The sequence below is a fragment of the Mustelus asterias genome, chromosome 9 (assembly GCF_964213995.1).
Source record: "Mustelus asterias chromosome 9, sMusAst1.hap1.1, whole genome shotgun sequence".
NCBI classification, from domain to species: domain Eukaryota; kingdom Metazoa; phylum Chordata; class Chondrichthyes; order Carcharhiniformes; family Triakidae; genus Mustelus; species Mustelus asterias.
Genome location: NC_135809.1, coordinates 113,479,940 through 113,501,307, shown reverse-complemented (window position 1 = coordinate 113,501,307; position 21,368 = coordinate 113,479,940). Strand labels below are relative to the sequence as shown.

At 45.1% G+C, this 21,368-nt stretch overlaps 1 protein-coding gene across 4 annotated transcripts in view; it reads right to left on the bottom strand.

Moving 5' to 3' along the window:
- The window catches only part of LOC144499194 (basic helix-loop-helix ARNT-like protein 1), a 77,135-nt gene that overhangs the window by 21,078 nt on the left and 34,689 nt on the right, over positions 1 to 21,368 (bottom strand). For all 4 annotated transcript variants that reach the window (XM_078221298.1, XM_078221296.1, XM_078221297.1 and 1 more), the window contains 7 exons: positions 20,452 to 20,493; positions 19,868 to 20,025; positions 16,882 to 16,961; positions 9,144 to 9,236; positions 6,106 to 6,223; positions 4,650 to 4,799; positions 977 to 1,223 (listed from right to left, as the gene is read on the bottom strand). In XM_078221298.1, coding sequence (XP_078077424.1) covers positions 977 to 1,223; positions 4,650 to 4,799; positions 6,106 to 6,223; positions 9,144 to 9,236; positions 16,882 to 16,961; positions 19,868 to 20,025; positions 20,452 to 20,493 — 888 coding nt within the window. The remainder of the gene's footprint in view (positions 1 to 976; positions 1,224 to 4,649; positions 4,800 to 6,105; positions 6,224 to 9,143; positions 9,237 to 16,881; positions 16,962 to 19,867; positions 20,026 to 20,451; positions 20,494 to 21,368) is intronic.

Genomic DNA, 21,368 nt, shown 5'->3' with positions numbered 1-21,368 from the left:
ATTCAACCCTACAGCACAGAGGTCGCTCATTAAACTCATCATACCCCTGCTGCCTTATTGAAAGAATTATCCAGTTAGTCTCACTCCCCCAGCTCATTCCCTCTAACCTTATAAATCTCTCCTTTTCAAGTACACATTCAATTTGCTTTTGAAAGCTATTATTGAATCTGCTTCCACCGCCCGTTCAGTCAGTGCATCCAAAATCACAACACGTCACGTAAAAGAAAATTCTCATCTCACCTTCTGATTCTTTTGCCCATTATCAAAAATCTGTCGCCTCTGGCTACCAAATCTCCTACCAGCGGAAGCAGGTTCTTTAGAAATTTAAACACATGGTGTGGACTTCACTGTCAAGGTCAGCATTTATTGCCCATTCATAACCTTTGCAATACAGCTGAGTGGCTTGCTGGGCCACTTCAGAGGGCAGTTAAGAGTCTTTAGAATCATAGAATTCCTACAGTGCAGAAGGAGACCATTTGCCCTTTGAGTCTACACCGACCCACCTTTTCATCTTACCCAGGCCCTATCCCCGTAACCCCACATATTTACCCTACTAATCCCCCTAACCGACACACCTTGGGACACAAAGGGGCAATTTAACATGACCAATTCACCTAACCTGTACATCTTTGGAGTATGGGAGGAAACTGGAGTACCCGGAGGAAACTGGAGTACCCGGAGGAAACTGGAGTACCCGGAGGAAACTGGAGTACCCGGAGGAAACTGGAGTACCCGGAGGAAAGCCACACGGACACAGGGAGAAACTCCACACAGACGGTCACCCAGCACCGGAATTGAACCCAGATCCCTGGCGCTGTGAGGCAGCAGTGCTAACCACTGTGCCACCGTGCCACCCACTGAGACTCGTTTTTTTATTTCAGTGCTTTAATTGGGTACTCCAAAGAATTTCTCCTAATCTATTCTGTCAAAACCCCACCTCATAATTTGAATGGTTGGATTTTAATGTATTTCGCACCTTTGGTCCACGAACACAAATTTCCCATCTATCGCGTGTCGGGAAACGTACTCCGTTGATTTCACTCTGATCTCACCACTGATCGGCTGTGGGACAATGTGAGGGTGCAATCGCCCAATGGCGACGAGGCAGCTTAGGTTGCAGCCTTCATTGTCAGGCTCATTGTCTTCGTCCAATCCCATCTTGGTGGGCGGCCAACTCTTCAGGTAGCCACTGCTGTGAATGGTGCAGAAACTCTTGCGGTCAGCTGCAAGACACAAGGCAGGGTGCAAGTCTCAACGTGAAGCCTGCATTTATTACAGTTTGACATGGTGCGTGGATTGCATGTAAACATCCAGCAATAACTTCCAATTATGTAGCAGCTTTAAATGCAATTAGAAAAAGTCCCAAGGCACACAGGTTCGTAAGTAAAACACTCAGCCATACAAGGAGATATTAGAAGGTGGCAAGGCGATGGCCTAGTGGTATTATGGCTAGACTATTAATCCAGAAACTCAGCTAATGTTCTGGGGACCCGGGTTCAAATCCTGCCACGGCAGATGGAGGAGTTTGAATTCAACAAAAAAACGCCTGGAATTAAGAATCTACTGATGACCATGAAACCATTGTCGATTGTCAGAAAAACCCATCTGGTTCATTAACGTCTGCTGCCCTTACCTGGTCTGGCCTACATGTGACTCCAGAGCCACAGCAATGCTGTTAACTCTCAACTGCCCTCTGAACAAGGGTAACCAGGGATGGGCAATAAATGCTGGCCAGACAGCAACGCCCATGTCCCACAAAGGAATAAAAATAAATTTAAAAAGGTGACCAGTGGATTTTTCAAAGAGAAAGGCTTTCAGGTGTGTCTTAAAGGTGAGAGAAAGGCAGGGAGTTTTGAGGAAATTTCAGAGCTAAGGGACTACGCAGCTGAAAGTACGGCCGTCACCAGTGCAGCGATGAAAGTAGGGAATGTGTAAGAGGCCAGAATTGGAGGAGTGCAGAGATCTCAAGGGTTGTCGAGCTGGGGAACATTACAGAGCTAGGGTGGGATGAAACCATCTGAAGGCAAGAATATTCCATGTTCCACACCCTCAACACTATAACTTGAAGAAAGTACATTTTAAAAATGAGTACAGTCGTACAGTGGGTTTGCTACTGGACTTGCAATCCGGAGGCCAAGGCGAACGATTCTTTTAAAACACAGCCTCAAATCCCATTCACGGCACATTTAGAATTTGAATTTGTTCTTGAAAAAGACTGGGACTTCAAGGCTGTCACCAGTGTGTGACCAAGAAGCTGTCAGATTATTGTTTAAAAACTCAACTGGTTCACTAATGTTCTTTCAGGAAGGAAACTGAGCATCCTTACATGGTCTGGACCAATAGGTGACTCCAGACACAGCAATGTGCTTGTCTTCCATAGGGCCCAGCAGAATACTCAGCTGTCTCAGGCCCCCCACCATCATCTTCTTAGGGCAACTCGGTGATGAGCAACACAAGCTGACCTTGCCAACAACACCCACATCCTTGGGAGTCAGTGAAATTAGTTGATGAAAGCCATCTGGTTTTGGCCAATCTGTGTGGCCTCAGCTGGGACAGCAACGGAGACAATACAACTAGTTTTTGTGGGTTGTAGATACTGGATGAGGGCAGGGGGAGCTGTGATGTCACACCAATGGAGTAACAACATCTTGACCTACAATGATTGCTTTAATGAGGTGCCATTGGGCAGCCAGTTCTCACGTTAAAATTTCCCAGACTTGTTTCGTCACCAAGACTGCCAACTTCCACCTTTGTAACATTGTCCACCTCCACTCCTGCCTCAACTCATCAGCTGCTGAAACCTTCATCCATGCCTGTGTTAACTTCAGACTTTGTTCTAACAGCTCCTGTTCTGTCTCCCACTTTACACCCTTCTTAAACTTGAGGTCATCCAAAACTCTGCTGCCTGTATCCCACCCTTGCTTTCAACTCTCACCATACCCTCACCCATCCCCATCTCTGTAACCTCCTCCAGCCCTACAACTTCATAGAATTCATAGAAACCCTGTAGCATAGAAAGAGGCCATTCGGCCCATCGAGTCTGCACCGACCACAATCCCACCCAGGCCCTACCCCCATATCCCTACATATTTACCCACTAATCCCTCTAACCTACGCATCTCAGGACACGAAGGGCAATTTTAGCATGGCCAATCAACCTAACCCGCACATCTTTGGACTGCGGGAGGAAACCGGAGCACTCGGAGGAAACCCACGCAGACACAAGGAGAATGTGCTAACTCCACACAGACAGTGACCCAAGCCAGGAATCGAACCCAGGTCCCTGGAGCTGTGAAGCAGCAATGCTAACCACTGTGCTACTGTGCCGTCCTAGCTGTCAGAGTTACTCGAGTGCCTCTGGTTCTAATTTCTTGTGCAGTCCCAATTTTAATCCCTCTAACTTTAGGGGCTATACCTTCATCTGCCTGGGCCCTAAACTCCCTTCCTAAACTTATTGCCTCCCTAACCCTCACTTCCTTTCAGGTGATCCTTAAAACCTACTTTTTTTGACCAAGTCACCTGTCCTAATATCGCCTTATGTGACTTAGTGTCAAATCTCTGTTTAGTAATTGATCCTATGGAGCACCTAATGATGTTTTACTATGTTATATAAATGCAAGGTATTGAGTAGGTCCTTTCAAGAGAAGAACAAAACATGACAAATAGCAGCAGAAGTAGGCCGATCAGCCCCTCAAGCCTGCTCTGCCATTCAATAAGATCATGCTGACCCATCTCAATTGCATCTTCCTGCACCGTCAAAACATCCCTAGATCCCTAAATACCTATAGATTTCAGTCTTGAATATACTCATTAACTGAGCATCCCATGAGGGTCAAGAATTCCATAGATCCACAACCCTCCGAGTGAAAAGATTTTGCATCTCAGCCCTAATCTAACCCTTTACCCTGAGATTTTGTCCCCCAGTTCTAGACTCTACAACCAGGTTTAAAAAAAAAATCATCTCAGCATCTACCCTCTCGATCCTTCTTCAGAAACGTATGCATTTCCATGAGATAATCTCTCATTCTTTTAAGATCCAGAGATTGGAGACCCAATATACCCAATCTCTCCTTATAGGACAGCCTAGGAATCAGTCTAATTAACTTTTGTTACGCCTCCTCTAAGCAAACCACATCCTTTCTACTTCTTTCTGCTTCACAGTCTGGGGATTCGGGGTAGACCATTTAGGACGGAGATGAGGAGACATTTCTTCACCCAAAGAGTGGTGAGCCTGTGGAATTCATTACCACAGGAAGTAGTTGATGCCAAAACATTGAATGTAAGAGGCGGCTGGATATAGCACTTGGGGTGATTGGGATCAAAAGTAAAGGGGAGAAAGCAAGATTAGGCTATTGAGTTGGATGTCAGCTAATATCGTAATGAATGGCGGAGCAGGCTCGAAGGGCCAAATGGTCTCCTCCTCCTCCTATCTTCTATGTTTCTATGCTCTATGTTTCTTAAGTTAATAAAACCGAAACTGTACACAGTACCCCATATGTGGTCTCACCATAGACCTTTATAAATGTAGCAAGATGCCTTGACTCTTTCCCTTTGCAACAGAGGTCAGTTTGCCTTCTAATTCCTTGCTGTAGCTGCATGTTGACTTTCTGAAAGAAAAATGAAGCTTAAAAAAAACCAGGATACCTTACCCTTCTTCTTGGAGCAGTTTGATGTAAAGTCCTTGTCCTCTAACTTGACCGAAGGCCGGTTACATTTCATCCGACAGAAGAATGAGCGTCTTGCCCCTGAACAGAGTCGGGAGGGTCCTGGACTTATGTCCGTCTTGACCGGCAAGCCAGCTGATTGCAGGGAACAAGGCAGGATATCAAAGGAACATAGAAATGAATGCAACTTTAACCATTCAGGCTGAAAGTAAAGATCGCCAGCTCACAATAACCCACAGTTGTTTGAAAAATTATTTAAAATCCATTTATGCAATAATAAAATCGAGAGGGAATATAGGAATCAAGACACAATGACAAAAAAAAGATCTGTTGGTGAAGAACTGTCAGAATCATTGGCCCAAAATCACCTGTTCCTCCCAATCCACGTTATGTCCCAAACCATAGACTGGGTCCCAAAATACAATTTTCTGAGAGAAATCTCTCTAATTGGAATGACTCGATACTCTGTTTCCACCATATCCCTTGGGGTCCTGTTTCATAGACTTACCACTTCCTCACGGAAATACAACAGGTATCTCCAAATAGTGTGTTTTATTTTTAGCACAGTTTATAACTTAGGGAAGTTTTGTTACAACGTTTGCCCAGACTTCCTTTTAAGATCATCTGTCCTCCCCTCCCCCACCCTCCCACTTGCCGCTTCCCTCCCGCTCGCTACTTTTCCCCCTCCCGAATCACTGATTGCCATCCCTCTGCTGAGCCTTCACTGCGAGAGAAGCAGCAAGAGGGAGGGAGGTGGGTGGCAGCGAGCAGGAGATTGAGGGAAGTGGCGAGTTGGAGGGTTAGGGGAGGCAGTGAGTGGGAGGGTCGAGGAAGGGAAGCGGGAAGAAGCAAGTTGGTAAGAGGATGTTTGGGCCAGTTAGATCCAAGGCAGCCAATTGGTCGTTAATGTAAAAATTACATGTCAGGAATGTAATCTCTCCTCCTCTCTATCTTAAATTCTGGACCCAGTATTTTGAACCTAACTCCCCAAGTCCTAGTCTCTCATAAAAGGGAAGACACCTCCTGAGCATCTACACTGTCAAGTCTCCTCAAGATCTTAAATATTTCAATTAGATTGCCTCATTCTTCTGAACTTCAATGGATACAAGCCCAATCTGTCTGCCCTTATTACATGGGTTCTTACGGGAAAATGATTTTGCTTAGCATGTTTGCTTTTAGCACACTGTTCTTTGGGACACATTGGAGTGCTAAACCAGAGATAGCTGCACTTCTATGGATTTGCTTTGAATTCCCTTCAAGCACACTGTAGAAGTGGTTAATCTTGACGGTGCAGACTAGTTGACACATTGATATCTCCACAACAACAAATACTAGGAAAATGTGGAAATATTTTGATTTCATTGACTTTATTTTGTTATTTTATTTTCTGCCTTTAATGGTTGATGGTCACTGCTGTTACCATGGACGAGTAGGGTCTTACTTTTGGCATCTATGAGCCTCTCCCTCGGGGCCGTGTCGAACGACGAGAGTTGCTCTTTGACTTTGGCAATGTCCTTCGGATGGAGGTAGTCAAATAAGCTCTGCCCAATCAGATCTGTCTGCAAATGAAGCACAGGAAAGGCTGGTTTAAGAGAGACTCTGGATCCCAAATGTTTGCGTCTCCAGAACATGCGCAAAAAAAGTTCCACAATCGACTGATCACCTCTATGTTCAGTGCACTTGGCTGCAAAGGGTTTTGTGCGCAGCACGATTCCACAAAAAGCAATAAGACAGACAAATCAATCTGTGCTTTCTTTTGGTGGTGTTAGTTGAAAGGAGAATTTTGACTCGGGGTCACCAGGAGAGCTCCTCTACTTGCTTTAGATTTTCACCTTCCACGTCAACAGACTGCAATGAGGCTCAACCTCCCATCGACACTCACGCCACCCTACGCCAGAGTTTTCAAGCTGGACCTGGAGAGGGCTTGAGCCCAGGAACTACTCATTAAGACTCGAGTCCCACCAATTGTGTCAACTGGTGGCTAACTTAGTAGCACTCCCACCTCCAAGGTTCCTGGTTCAAGTCCCACTTCAGGGCTGGAGCACAAAAATAAATCAAGGCTCACGCTCCAGTGAGCTAACAGGGGAGTGCTGCACCGTTGGAGATGCTGTTTTTTGGATGAGACTTTGGATGATGCCCCATCTGCCATTTGGGTCTATGTAAAAGATGCCATGGCACTATTCTGGAGAGGAGCAGGGGAATTCTCCCTGGTGTACTGGACAATTTTCATCCCCTCAATCAACACCACAAAAACAGAATGTCCGGTCACTATCACATTGCTGTTTATGGGACCTGCCTGTGTGCAAATTGGCTACCACATTTTCCACATTACAACAGTGATTACACTTCAGAAGTATGTCATTGGCAGTAAAGCGCTTTGAGACATGGAAAGTATCAAGTCTATATTTTCTTTAATTGGGCCAAGCATTTGTCTTTGAGCTGATCCAACAAATCATTCATGATGAGAGGTTGAAGCTATTCCAGTAACTTATTGAGTTCTTCTATCACGTCCCTGAGCGAGACCAGAAAACTGCCAAGTTCATTCCCAGTCAGCGCCAAACATTTTGCTCTCAGAAGGGAAAAAAGCAGAGAATCTGCAATTAGCCAGGTAATTCCTGGGTTAGCAGCGTGTAAATGAGTCAAGATTCCTCATTGCTCTGATTACTATCCAGTATTAATTGCCCATCGTGGTCCTCAGCACTGATCCTCCAACAATGCAGCGCTCCCTCAGCACTGTCCCTCTGACAGGGCAGCGCTCCCTCGGCACTGAACCTCCGACAGCACAGCGCTCCCTTGGCACTGAGCTTCTGACAGCGCGGTGCTCTCTCAGGACAGCCCCTCCGACAGCGCAGCGCTCCCTCAGCACTGACCCTCCGACAGCGCAGCGCTCCCTCAGCACTGACCCTCCGACAGCGCAGCGCTCCCTCGGCACTGTCCCTCTGATAGGACTGCACTCCCTCAGCACTGAGCCTCCGACAGCGCAGCGTTCCCTCAGCACTGAGCCTCCGACAGTGCAGCGTTCCCTCAGCACTGAGCCTCCGACAGTGCAATGCTCCCTCAGCACTGACCCTCCGACAGTGCAGCGCTCCCTCAGCACTGAGCCTCCGACAGCGCAGCGCTCCCTCAGCACTGAGCCTCCGACAGTGCAGCGTTCCCTCAGCACTGAGCCTCCGACAGTGCAATGCTCCCTCAGCACTGACCCTCCGACAGTGCAGCGCTCCCTCAGCACTGAGCCTCCGACAGTGCAGCGTTCCCTCAGCACTGAGCCTCCGACAGTGCAATGCTCCCTCAGCACTGACCCTCCGACAGTGCAGCGCTCCCTCAGCACTGAGCCTCCGACAGTGCAGCGCTCCCTCAGCACTGAGCCTCCGACAGCGCAGCGCTCCCTCAGCACTGAGCCTCCGACAGTGCAGCGCTCCCTCAGCACTGAGCCTCCGATAGCGCAGCGCTCCCTCAGCACTGAGCCTCCGATAGCGCAGCGCTCCCTCAGCACTGAGCCTCCAACAGTGCAGCGCTCCCTCAGCACTGAGCCTCCAACAGTGCAGCGCTCCCTCAGCACTGAGCCTCCGACAGCGCAGCGCTCCCTCAGCACTGAGCCTCCGACAGTGCAGCGCTCCCTCAGCACTGAGCCTCCGATAGCGCAGCGCTCCCTCAGCACTGAACTTCTGACAGTACATCACTCCCTCAGTACTGACCCCTTGACAGTGCAGTGCTCCGTCAGTACTGACCCCTCAGTGACTGAGAATTGGGGAGTGTCTGTCTAGACTTTGTACTCAAGTCTCTGGAGCAGGACTTGAACCTGAAACCTTCTGACTCACACATGGGTGGTGACAACACAGCTCAGTAATTTTAACAACAAAAGACATAATTTAAAGATTGAAAAAAATTCACAACTTCAATTATGTTTCGTAATTACTCATAATTAGCCCATTGTGTGTTTGCCAGTTATTTAAAAGATTTATTCAATTGTCCCACAGTGCCTTTTCTTGTCAAGTATCTACTTAATCCCCTTTTGAAAGTTATTATTGAATTTACATCCAACACTCTTTCAGGCAATGTACACCAGATCATAAAACTTTTTTTTTTTTTAAATGTCATGTTCCATCTAGTTCTTTTGCCTAAGTACCTTAAACCATGTCCCAAAATGTGAACTAATTTTTATTAAGGCTTATGTCGCTACTGCATATGACTTGAGGATTATATTGGCATCGACTGTAGAGAATATATTTAATTGCTATGAACATTGTATCAGTACAACCACAGAACAAAACAAGGCCATTCGGCCCCTTGTGCCCAAGCTGGTGCTAGCTCTTCAACAGTCAAATCCTGTTACCCAGCTCTTTCCTCACAGCCTTTCCCTCACTGAACCTACAATTTCCATTAAGTGCCAGGCTACAAACATCTCAGTATAGAGAAGATCAGGTCGGTGAAGAGATCTGTGCCCATTGCAAGACTCAAGATGCGGCTATGCAACCTTACCTGGCTGTAGTTGAGGATTTTGAAAACTGATTCAGACACAAAAAGTATTTTTCCTCTATCGCAACCCACAACAAAAAGAAATCCATCAGCTGCCTGTGGGAACAGTAAATAGTTTGATGAGTAAACATTCCCCAATAAAAAGGTGATATTTTCCCCACTTCCTTCCATTATAATGAGCCAATAACCCCTCCAATATATATGCCGAATAATTGACAGATCAACAACAAATCAAACATTTTCCACAGAGCTGGGTGAAGAATTCTACCAAGTATTCGGCACAGTGGCACAATAGTTAGCACTGCTGCCTCATAGGGACCTGGGTTCAATTCCGGCCTCGGGACACTGTTTGTGTGGAGTTTGCACATTCTCCCCGTGTCTGCGTGGGTTTCCTCCAGGTGCTCCAGTTTGCTCATACAGTTCAAAAATGCACAGGTTAGGTTGATTGGCTATGCTAAATTAACCCTAGTGTCAGGGGATTAACAATAAATATGTGGGGTTACGGGAATAGGGCCTGGGTGGGACTGTGGTTGGTGCAGACTCGATGGGCCGAATGGCCTCCTTCCGTACCGTAGGGATACTATGATTCTATTCACTGGAACAGGTTTAGAATGCACTACATAGGAATAGAAGGTTTTAACTGGACTTGGCCAACCTTACTGAATTGCTTGAGGAGGTAACAGAGAGCAATTGATGGTAATGCAGTAGCTGAGAACATTACACGCACAGTGGACAATGGGGAACCTGTGGATGTGGTGTATCTGGATTTCCAGAAAGCATTTGACAAGGTGCCGCACCAAAGACTGCTACATAAGATAAAGGTGCATTGTGTTATGGGTAATGTATTAGCATGGATAGAGGATTGGTTAACTAACAAAAAGCAAAGAGTGGGGGTAAATGGATGTTTTTCTGGTTGGCGATCAGTGATTAGTGGCGTGCCTCAGGGATCAGTGTTGGGACCGCAATTGTTTACGATTTATATCGATGATTTGGAGTTGGGGACCAAGTGTAGTGTGTCAAACTTCGCAGATGAGTGGCAGAGCAAAGTGTGCAGAGGACGCTGAAAGTCTGCAAAGGATATAGATAGTCTAAGTGAGTGGGCAAGGGTCTGGCAGATGGAGTACAATGTTGGCAAATGCGAGGTCATCCATTTTGGTAGGAATAACAGCAAAATGGACTATTATTTAAATGGTAAAAAATTGCAGCATGCTGCTGTGCAGAGGGACCTGGGTGTCCTTGTGCATGAATCACAAAAAGTTGGTTTGCAGGTAATTAAGAAGGCAAATGGAATTTTGTCCTTCATTGCTAGAGGGATGGAGTTTAAAAACAGCAAGGTTATGTTGCAGATGATAAGGTGCTGGTGAGGCCACACCTAGAGTACTGTGTACAGTTTTGGTCTCCTTACGTGAGAAATGATATACTGACGCTGGAGGGGGTGCAGAGGAGATTCACAAGGTTGATTCTGGAGTTGAGAGGGTTGGCTTATGAAGGGACACTGAGTAGACTGGGGCTATACTCAATGGAATTCAGAAGAATGAGGGGAGATCTTGTAGAAACATAAGATTATGAAGGGAATAGATAAGATAGAAGCAGGGAAGTTGTTTCCACTGGCAGGTGAAACCAGAACTAGGGGGCATGGCCGCAAAATAAGGGGGAGCAGATTTTGGATGGAGTTGAGGAGGATCTTCTTCACACAAAGGGTTGTGAATCTGTGGAATTCCCTGCCCAGTGAAGCAGTTGAGGCTACCTCATTGAATGTTTTTAAGGCAAGGATAGATAAATTTTTGAACAGCAAAGAAATTAAGGGTTATGGTGAGTGGGAGGGTAAGTGGAGCTGAGTCCACAAAAAGAACAGCCATGATCTTATTTAATGGCGGAGCAGGCTCGAGGGGCCAGATGGCCTATTCCTGCCCCTAGTTCTTATGTTCTTATGTCATTTATCTGGATGTTCAAAAGTTCTTTGAGTTGGTGTCCCTTAATAGACTAATGAATAAGGTCAGAGAAAGTGGAATCAGGGGACAAGTGACAAATGGATTGTCAGCTGGCTTCAAGACAGATAATAGAAAGTTGGAGTAAAGGATAGTTATTCAGAGCGGCAGAAGGTGGGAAGTGGTGCTCCACTAGGATCAGTGTTCAGGCCACTACTGTCCACAATTTACCTTAACAACGTGGACTTTGGAATCAAAAGCACAATTTCTAATTTTGGAGATGACACTAAATTGGGAGGGGATAGTCAATACTGAAGGCGGCTGCAACAATTTACAGGATGACATTAATAAACTTGCAGAATGGGCAAATAACTGGAAAAATGAAGTTCAACACTAATAAATCTGAGGTAGTACATTTTGGGAGGAAGAATAAGGTCACTTATAACTTAAATGTTTAAAGTTTATTTATTAGTGTCACAAATAGGCTTACATTAACACTGCAATGAAGTTACTGTGAAAATCGCCTAGTTGCCACATTCCAGCGCCTGTTCGGGTACACTGAGGAAAGATTTAGCATGGTCAATGCACCGAACTAGCATATCTTTTGGACTGTGGGAGGAAACCGGAGCACCAGGAGGAAACCCATGCAGACACAGGGAGAACGTGCAGACTCCGCACAGACAGTGGCCCAAGCCAGGAATCGAACCCGGGTCCCTGGCGTTGTGAAGCAGCAGTGCTAACCACTGTGTCACCATGCCGCAGTATTGGAATACGCTAGTCGTGCTAGGATCGAGGAACAAAGGGATCTCATAGTACGAGTACACCAATTGTTAAAAAATGCGCTACAGATTGACATGACCATTAAAAAAGAAGCTAACCAAGCTTTATTTCTAGAGGTTCAGAATTCAAAAATAGGGAAGTTACATTAGACCTGTATCAAACTTTGGTTAGCGCACACCGTGCTAAGCGCAATTCTGCTTGCCATTTTATAAAAAGGATACAGAGGCACTTGAGGGGGTGCAGAGTAGATTTACAAAGATGATACCAGAAACATGTGGGTATACACATTCAGGAAAGAATTGACTGGCTGAATCTCTTTTCCCTCAAGATAGAAGTCTGAGAATTGACCTAACTTTAAAATGATGAAAGCCTTTGATAGAGTAGATAGAAAGAGAATGTTTCCTCTTGTGGGGAAGAGCATAATTAAAGACCATCAATATAGTCTAGTCGCAAGAAATCCAATACGGAACTCAGAAGAAACTTCTTTACCCAGAGAGAGTGAGAACATGGAGCAGAGAGAGCCTGAAACCAACATTATAAAATGCATTTAAGGGGAAGGTAAAGAAGCAATAAAGGGAGAGTCTCAGAATAAGGGGAAAGGCCATTTAAGATTGAGGTGAGAAGGAATTTCTTCATCCAGAGGGTGGGGAATGTATGGAATTCTCTACCCCAGAGGGCTGTGGAATATCACACAGGGAGAATGCCCAGAACAGAAATCATAGAATCATAGAATCTCTACAGTGCAGAAGGAGGCCATTCAACCCATCCAGTCTGCACCGACTACAATCCCACCAAGGCACTAACCCCGTAACCCCACGTATTTACCCTGCTAGTCCCCCTGAATCTAAGAGACAATTTTGCATGGCCAACCTAACCTACACATCTTTGGAGTGGGGGAGGAAACTGGAGCACCCGGAAGAAACCCAGAGAGACACAGAGGTAAAGTGCAAACTCCACACAGTCACGCAAGCCAGAATTGAACCCAGGTCCCTGGCACTGTGAGGCAGCACTGTGCCACCGTCGATAGATTTCTGGATAATAATAACATCAAGGGATATGGGGATAATGGGAAAAAATAGCGTAGAGGTAGATGATCAGCCATGATCTGTTTGAATGGCAGAGTAAGCTTAACAGACCTAGTGGACTACTTCTGCTCTTGTTTCTTACGTCCCCTGAAGGGAACAGATGGTTACAATGGACAGCGCCGTGGCAAAGCGGTTAGCACTGCTTCCTCACAGGGACTCGGGTGGCAGTCTGTGTGAAGTTTGTGCGTTCTCCCCGTATCTGTGTGGGTCGTCCCTGGGTGCTCCAGTTTCCTCCCATACTCCAAAGCTGTGCAGGTCAGATAGATTAGGCATGCTAAATTGCCCCTTAGTATCAAAAGATATGTAGATTAGCCATGGTAAATGCACAAGGTTACAGGGATAGGGCGGGGGGGCCTAGGTGAGATACTCTTTCAGAGAGTTGGTGTAGACTCGATGGGGTGAATGGCCTCCTTCTGCACTGTAGGGATTCTATGGTTCTATCTTCTCCAATGGCTGACTTAGATGTTTAAATATATAAGGAGACTTGAGTGGAGCATCAACACCAACATGGGCTGTTTGTGTTGAATGGCCTATTTCTATGCTCTATGTCCAATGTAAGTTAGCCTCTCATGACTGTTCCTCCTTTTTAAAATTTATTCAGAATGCAAGATTCTCCGGAAAGGGCCTTTGTCCATCTCCAATTGCCCTCGAGAAGTTAGTGGTGAGCCAACTTCTTGCACTGCTGCAGTCTGGGTGGTGTGGGGATAGCCACAGAATTGTTCACGAGGAATTTCCAGGATTATGATCCATTGGTGAAAAAGTCAAGACGGTTTGCGATTTGCAGGCGGTGGTGTTCCCATGGGTCTGCTGTCCCTTGTCCTTCTAGGTGGTAGAGGTCACAGGTTGGAAAGGTGCTGTCAAAGGAACCTTGATGAGTTTCTGCAGTGCATCGGGAGCTGGTACACACTGCAGCCACTGTGTGGAGTCAATGTTCAAGGTGATGGATGCCAATCAAGGTTCACATCTCATCGTAAGTTCCATTTCCCTGCGTTTGCTCCCCTGACAGCCTTGCCCAACCAATCCATTTCAGTCTCCAAAATTTCAAGAGGGTGCTACCACTGAGCCAAGGCTGTGAAAGGTGTAATTCCAATTGAACTTATTATAGCAGTTTTAATTCAATTAAATAGTTCCAAGAGTTAGATTCTGAAGAGAGATTTGGCTTGTATTTCCTGGAGTAGAGAAGATGTGATCTTTTTGACATGTTTAGGATCTCGCAAGGACTTTATAGGATGGATAGAAACTTTTTCCGCTGGTGGTGAGTCAAGGACCAGAGGACATAACCGTAAGTTAAGAAGCATTTCCTCATGCAAACAGTGGTGGAAGCGTGGAACTCTCTTCCACATAAAGCAGTAGGTGATAGCTCAATTAAAATTTTTGAATCGGAGATGAGGTTTGAGATATAGATCAGCCAAGATCTAATTCAATGTTGGAACAGGCTTGAGGAGTGAATGGCCTTCCCTTGTGCCAATGCTCTTATTTCGCAGAAAGACAGACACAATTAGTTTCAGTCCAATCATTGCAGATCTATTTTCGCCCTTGCAAGAGGAATGGTGACACTCTTGTGGCCACCTCCCAAAAACGTAAAGAATGACCCCAGGAATGAAGGATTTGTCATATGAGGAGCAGTTGAGGAGTCTGGGTCTATACTCGATGGAGTTTAGAAGGATGAGGGGGGATCTAATTGAAACTTACAGAATACTGACAGGCCTAGACAGAGTGGACGTGGAGAGGTTTCCATTAGTGGAAGAGACTAGAACTCGAGGGCACAATCTCAGAGTGAAGGGACACTCCTTTAAAACTGAGATGAGGAGGAATTTCTTCAGCCAGAGGGTGGTGAATCTGTGGAACTCATTGCCACAGAGGAGTGTGGCGGCCAGGTCATCGAGTGTCTTTAAGACAGAGATAGATAGGTTCTTGATCAATAAGAAGAACAAGGGTTACGGGGAGAAGGCAGGAGAATGGGGACGAGAATCATATCAGCCATGATTGAATGGCAGAGCAGACTTGATGGGGCCGAATGGCCTAATTCTGCTCCTATATCTTATGGTCTATGAATGTGACGATGTCATTTCCCTTACATGTGGACACTATTAAGTTGTACCTTATCACAGGAAGGCTGAATTCAACTTGCACACCTTGGCACGGCTGACATTGCTGCAACCCACCTATGAAGTTCAAATTTCTGTCTTCGCATTGATGTTTATGCTATCTGAAATTAGTCTGTATTGTCAAGTTAAGGACTTGTGGCACCTTTTCTTCCTTCTTGATGTCATGAACATCAAGAATGTTTTTTTAAATCTAAACGGGCAGTTTAATTGTGATCAGACAAAAAGGAATAACCATTATCCATTTGCATTAGTGCCAATTTCAAAGTTATGATGTGGAGATGCCGGCGTTGGACTGGGGTAAACACAGTAAGAGTTTAACCTGGTGTTGTTAAAACTCTTACAATTTCAAAGTTGCCAGTTCCAGGATTTTAAGCACTTGCTAATTACAGCTAGAAATAGCTGTGTTTACTCACAGGTTCATACCTTGTTAAGGTGCACTAAATACACGAATAAACAGAGGTAAATAACACCTGGTTCATGTTCTATTATCTGTTGTGTAGTTAACCCCTAAAATCTCCTTTAGGTGGTTACCCACACCATCACAGAGGTTTACATACCAAGCACTGACTGCAGTTTAAAGAAAGATAAATATGTTCCATGTAGTCTTGTTTAGTTTATTTGTAACCGACAGCATTCTTGTTAACCAGCAGATAACAAGGCTGCATGGTGGCTCAGTGGTTAGCACTGCTGCCTCCCAGCGCCAAGGACCCAGGTTCAATTCCCAGCTTGGGTCACTGTCTCTGCGGAGTCTGCAGGTTCTCCCGTGTCGTCCCACAAAAGACTGTGGGAGGAATTTAGCATGGCCAATTTAGCATTGGCCATGCTAAATTCGCCCTCAGTGTACCCGAACAGGCACCAGAGTGTGGCAATTACGGGATTTTCACAGCAACTTCATTGCAGTGTTAACGTAAGTCTACTTGCGACGCTAATAAATAAACCTAAACTTAAACTACATTATATCAGCTACAGCACAAAACAGGCCAATCTCATTCACACACGTCACTGTAATTCCACAGAATGTACAGCACAGACACAGGCCATTCAGCTCAACTGGTCCATGCCGGGGTTTATGCTCCACAAGAGCCTCCTCATCTCACCTGATTAGCATATTCTTATATTCCTATCCTCCCGTGTGTTTACCTAGTTTTCCTTTAAATCTATCTATGCTAGTCACCTCAAATATTCCTGATAGTAGTACGTTCCACATTCCCAGCACTCTCCGGTAAATCACCCATGGCATTGCTCACAGATAGAGCACGAGAAAGATGTTCAGCTGCTAACCTAGCTTGTAGTTTTAATGTCTCAGATAGAGGAAAGTGATCTAAAATCAAAGACTCAGAGGTCAATTCGGAGCTAAACCTTGTTATTGGATATTTTTCTAGATTGACACCTAATTGTCTTCTGTCCTTGGAAGCCAGGTTATCATAGAATCATAGAAACCCTACAGTGCAGAAAGAGGCCATCTGGCCCATCGAATCTGCACCGACCACAATCCCACCCAGGCTCTACCCCCATATCCCTGCACATTTACCCACTAATCCCTCTAACCTACGCATCTCAGGACACTAAGGGGCAATTTTTAGCATGGCCAACCGTAAGATCCAGTCCGAGGCCAACGGCGAATGCCGTTCTGCGAACCTAAGGTTATCTCAAGGTCAAAAGAAGAGTAGCAAATAACTAGCTCTCTTTCCTTTTCATATCTCGTGAGTGTCACACAAAGCACAACATCCTGGGGACCTGCTAAACACAATCAAATTTTATATAGATAGACAGCAAACAACTCCCCATTTCCAAATGGAAGTTTAATTAAAGCAGGACTCTGTTAAAAATAAAAATATACCCTGAGGATAAGATGTTTCAGCTCATCATCTGATAGAAAAGCTGGTTTGTAGTTAGCCTCCGTGTAAGCATTGGTGGCTCCTGTAATCACAAAAATCATAAAAAAGATATAAAGTTAGATTTTAAATCAAGATTAGGTTGAAAATGTAACTCAACTTTCAACTGTTAAGACTAATTTCAATCACAATTATACATTCTAACATATAACGGTTACTTAATTACAATATATAGTTTATATATCTTGTTCATATATACACTTCCTCTTGCCACAACATTGTCAAGGTTTTCCATCAAGTTGTGCTTAATTGCACAATTGTTCGAAAATTATGGGTGGCACGGTGGCACAGTGGTTAGCACTGCTGCCTCACAGCGCCAGGGATCCAAGTTCAATTCCAGCCTCGGGTCACTGTCTGTGTGGAGTTTACACGTTCTCCCTGTGTCTGTGTGGGTTTCCTCCCACGCTCCAAAGATGTGCAGGCGAGGTTGATTGGTCATGCTAAATTGACCATAATGTCAGGAGGATTGGCAGGGCAAATGTGTGGGGTTACGAGAATAGGGCCTGGGTGGGATTGTGGTCGTTACATACTCAATGGGCCAAATGGCCTCCTTCTGCTCTGTAGGGATTCTATGATTATTACATTCTAATCTTCAATTTTCCAAACTTGAATCGTCATACCATACTTTAGAGGAGAAAATCGCTTTCGGATTCTAATCTCTGCTGTATGAAAATTGGCTTTAAATTGGAACATTCTGAAGTTTATTAGCTTGACTTGTACAACCCATAATATCTCCAGATTCTTGTTAAGAAAACTGAAGATTAGAAAATGATATCTAACCATAAAGAAGATAAAATTCTACTGATTGGAAGGATATTTGTTTTTATTATTGTGTCAATTCAGTTCATTAATGAATAACTAATATTTTGTGACATAGCCAATGACCAATTTGTGACAAGGCACGTGGGCCAGAATTTTACCGGCACGCCCACCCCAGAATCGGGGCGGGCGAGGTTCGCAGAACGGCGTTCTCCGTTGGCCTCGGACTGGATCTTACGAGCCTCGGGCGGGTGGGCGAGGCAGTAAACTTTTGGCAGTGGTGAATGTCACATGCTTGGAAGGAGTGGGGTTGGTTTTGAACAGGTGGCTTTGGGTCTCTGGCTCCCAAAACTCTCCACCATTGAGGTTTTACTCACCTCAATATCTGGGTCTGGTGTAGACTCATTAATACAGATGGAACTGTTTTTTAAAAAAAATTCATTCACAGGATGTGGGCATCACTAGCAAGGCCAACATCTACTCCCTATCCCCAATTGCCCTTAGCCACTGAGTGGTTTGTCTGGCCTTTTCAGAGGGTAGTGGATCTGGAGCCACACAGCCATTTGGAACACCTCGCTGTTCTTGTTGGTTTCCTTTTTGTGAAATAATGTCAGGAAAATAACAAGTAAGCTTTGAGTTGCAATTACCACAGTTGATATATGTTCACATTGGGTAAAGGCAGCAGATTAATGTCCCTAAAGGACATCAGTGAACCAGGTGAGTTTTGCAACAATTTGTCAGTTTGATGGTCACCATTACCAAGACCAGCTTTTAATTCCAGATTCATTTAATTAACTGAATTTAAGTTCACCAGCTGCCATGGTGGGATTTGAACCCATGTCTCTGGAGCATTACATACATACGTACGTACATACAAGCAAATTAGTAGCAGTAGGCCACTCAGCCCCTCGAGCCTGCTCTGCCATTCAATAAGATAATGGCTGATCTGATTGTAACCTCAACCCCACATCCCTGCCAACCCCCCAAATAACCTTTCACCCTATTGCTAATCAAGAATCTATATTGCGCTGCCTTAAAAATATTCAGACTCTGCTTCCACTGCCTTTTGTGGAAGAGATTTCCAGAGACGCACAACTCTGAGAAAAGCTTTCTCCTAATCTCTGTCTTAAATGAGCGACCCCCTGTTTTTAAACAGTGAGCCCTAGTTCTAGATCCTCCGACAAGAGAAAACATCTTCTCCACATCCATTTTGTCAATACACCCTCAGGATCTTAAAAGTTTCAATCGAGTTACCTCTTAACTCTTCTAAACTCTAGAGGATACAAACCCAACCTCTCCAACCTTTCCTCATAAGAAAACCCATCCATTCCTGGTATTAATCAAGTAAAGCTGACTAGGTGTCCAGATGTCTGGATTACTGGTCCAGTAACATGGCCACTCTGCTCTTTCAATAGTACCTCCCAAACCCACAACCTGTACCACCTAGAAGGACAAGGGCAGTGGATGCATGGGAACATCAACAGCTGCAAGTTTCCCTCCAAGCCACACACCATCCTGATTTGAAAACATATTGCTGTCCCTTCCCTGGGTCAAAATTCTGGAACTCCCTCCCTAACAGCACTGTGGGTGTACCTACACCACATGGACAGCAGCAATTCAAGAAGGCAACTCACTATCACCTTCTGGAGGGCAATTAGTGATGGGTGTTAAATGCTGGCCTGGCCAGCGAAGCTTACGTCCCATGCAAGAGTAAGAAAAAAATAACAGTTTCAACATAGGAAGATTGACATAAATCAAACAAACCTGAGGGACTTGGCCATCACAAAATGTGGACTAGATCTGTCACCTGCTTTTTTTTTTATTCATTCATGGGACATGGGTGTCACTGGCTGGCCAGCATTTATTGCCCATCTCTAGTTGCCCGAGGGTAATTGAGAGTCAACCACTTTGTTGTGGCTCTGGAGTCACATGTAGGCCAGACCAGGTAAGGACAGCAGATTTCCTTCCCTCGAGGGCATTAGTGAACCAGATGGGCTTTTCTGACAATCGGCAATGGTTTCATGGTCAACGGTGGATTCTTAATTCCAGATAATTTTATTGAATTCAAATTCCACCCTCTGCTGTGGTGGGATTCGAACATTAGCTGAGTTTCTGGATTAATAGTCTAGTGGTAATACCACTAGACCATCGCCTCCCCTTCAATCTTCTCACCTCTTAAGGTCTTCATGTGTTGTACGGCCATCCTCAGCACGGTGAGTTTGTCGAGTTTCCGTGACATGGCATTGCACGTTGGCACCATCGACGCCAGCTCATCAATAAAACTGTTCATCTTATCTCGACGTCGCTTTTCAATCTGACTGTGAGCCTCCCTGAAAAATGAACAGTAGAGTTTGATACCGCTCCAGGATTCAGTTCAACAGACAGCCGCATCGTAAAATAACATTCGCTGGTTGAAATTTAACTGTTCTACAGAATTGGAATTTACTCCTTTTGAAATTATTTTTGTCAGGATATGAGCACTGCTGGAATGGCCGGCATCCAATGTCCATTTCCAACTGCCCCGAGATGGTGCAGGTGGGCCTTCTCATTGGACCCCTGGTGATGGGAATCGCCTTACACTTGGATCCTCTGGTTACTGGCCAGCCTGCCGGCGGAAACGGTTCCTCCCCACTTACTCTATCAAAACCACTTCATGATTTCAGGAACCTCTATTACAATCTCAGCGGTCAAGAGAACAACCCCAGCCTATCTAGGGAGGGTTCTGAGCTTTTAGAAACAAAGAACTGGAGAATTACCTGGCATTTTTCACACGCCCGTGCTGGTCTGTACATTCCATCCTAGATGAGGAGACACAAAGATATTATAAAAAGAAAATATTCAGGGAAAACCTACACGGACTGAAAGGCTGAGGTTGTGCGAAAGGGTTGAAATTGGGTGCTTCGAGTTGCAAGAATAGAATTAATTTACCATTATTCTAATGATTGATTGCCCTGGTCTAAATTAAAGAGCCTCTTTTAGAGCAAGGCCGTGCTTAAAAAACAAATTCAAGCAAAGACCAAAACACAGGAGTTCGCTTTCCTGGGCAGAGGGACGATGAGGTTGTGGAAGATGGTAAATTCTGTATCAGAGCTTCAGAGGGGAGGATGCGGGTTATACATCTTCGGTGAGCAAACTTTGACTTACTCGTTAGAAACCAGGGCTGGAATTCTCCCATCCTGCCCGCCACTGGAATTTTAGCGGGCGGGTTGTGGACAATGTGAAACCCCATTGAAGGTTGGGCGGGAATTTCCTGCTTTTAGACCAGCACGGCCAGAGAATTCCACCCCAGGGATCATTTATAGACAACACAGGAGCATTTGAGGTCATCTGTCTAACCATTTAGCTGCAGAAACTCAGGAGTAAGAGTTGAAAGTTAAAATGAAAGGCACTAGTTTCTATTCCCACACAAGGAAGATACATTATAGATTCTCGCATCGTATCTGTGTCAACTCTTTGGTTGAGCTATCCAATTAGGTCCACTCCTCCTCTTTCCCCAGAATGCAGCAAATTCTCCCCTATACTTCAACTATACATTTAATTCTCTTTTGAAAGAGACTATTGCATCTGCTTCCAGACAGCAGATTCCAAATCATAATTCATCAATTAAAAACCCTTGCATCGCCCACTGATTCTTATTAATTATCTTTTTAAAAAAAGGTGCAAACAACAACCA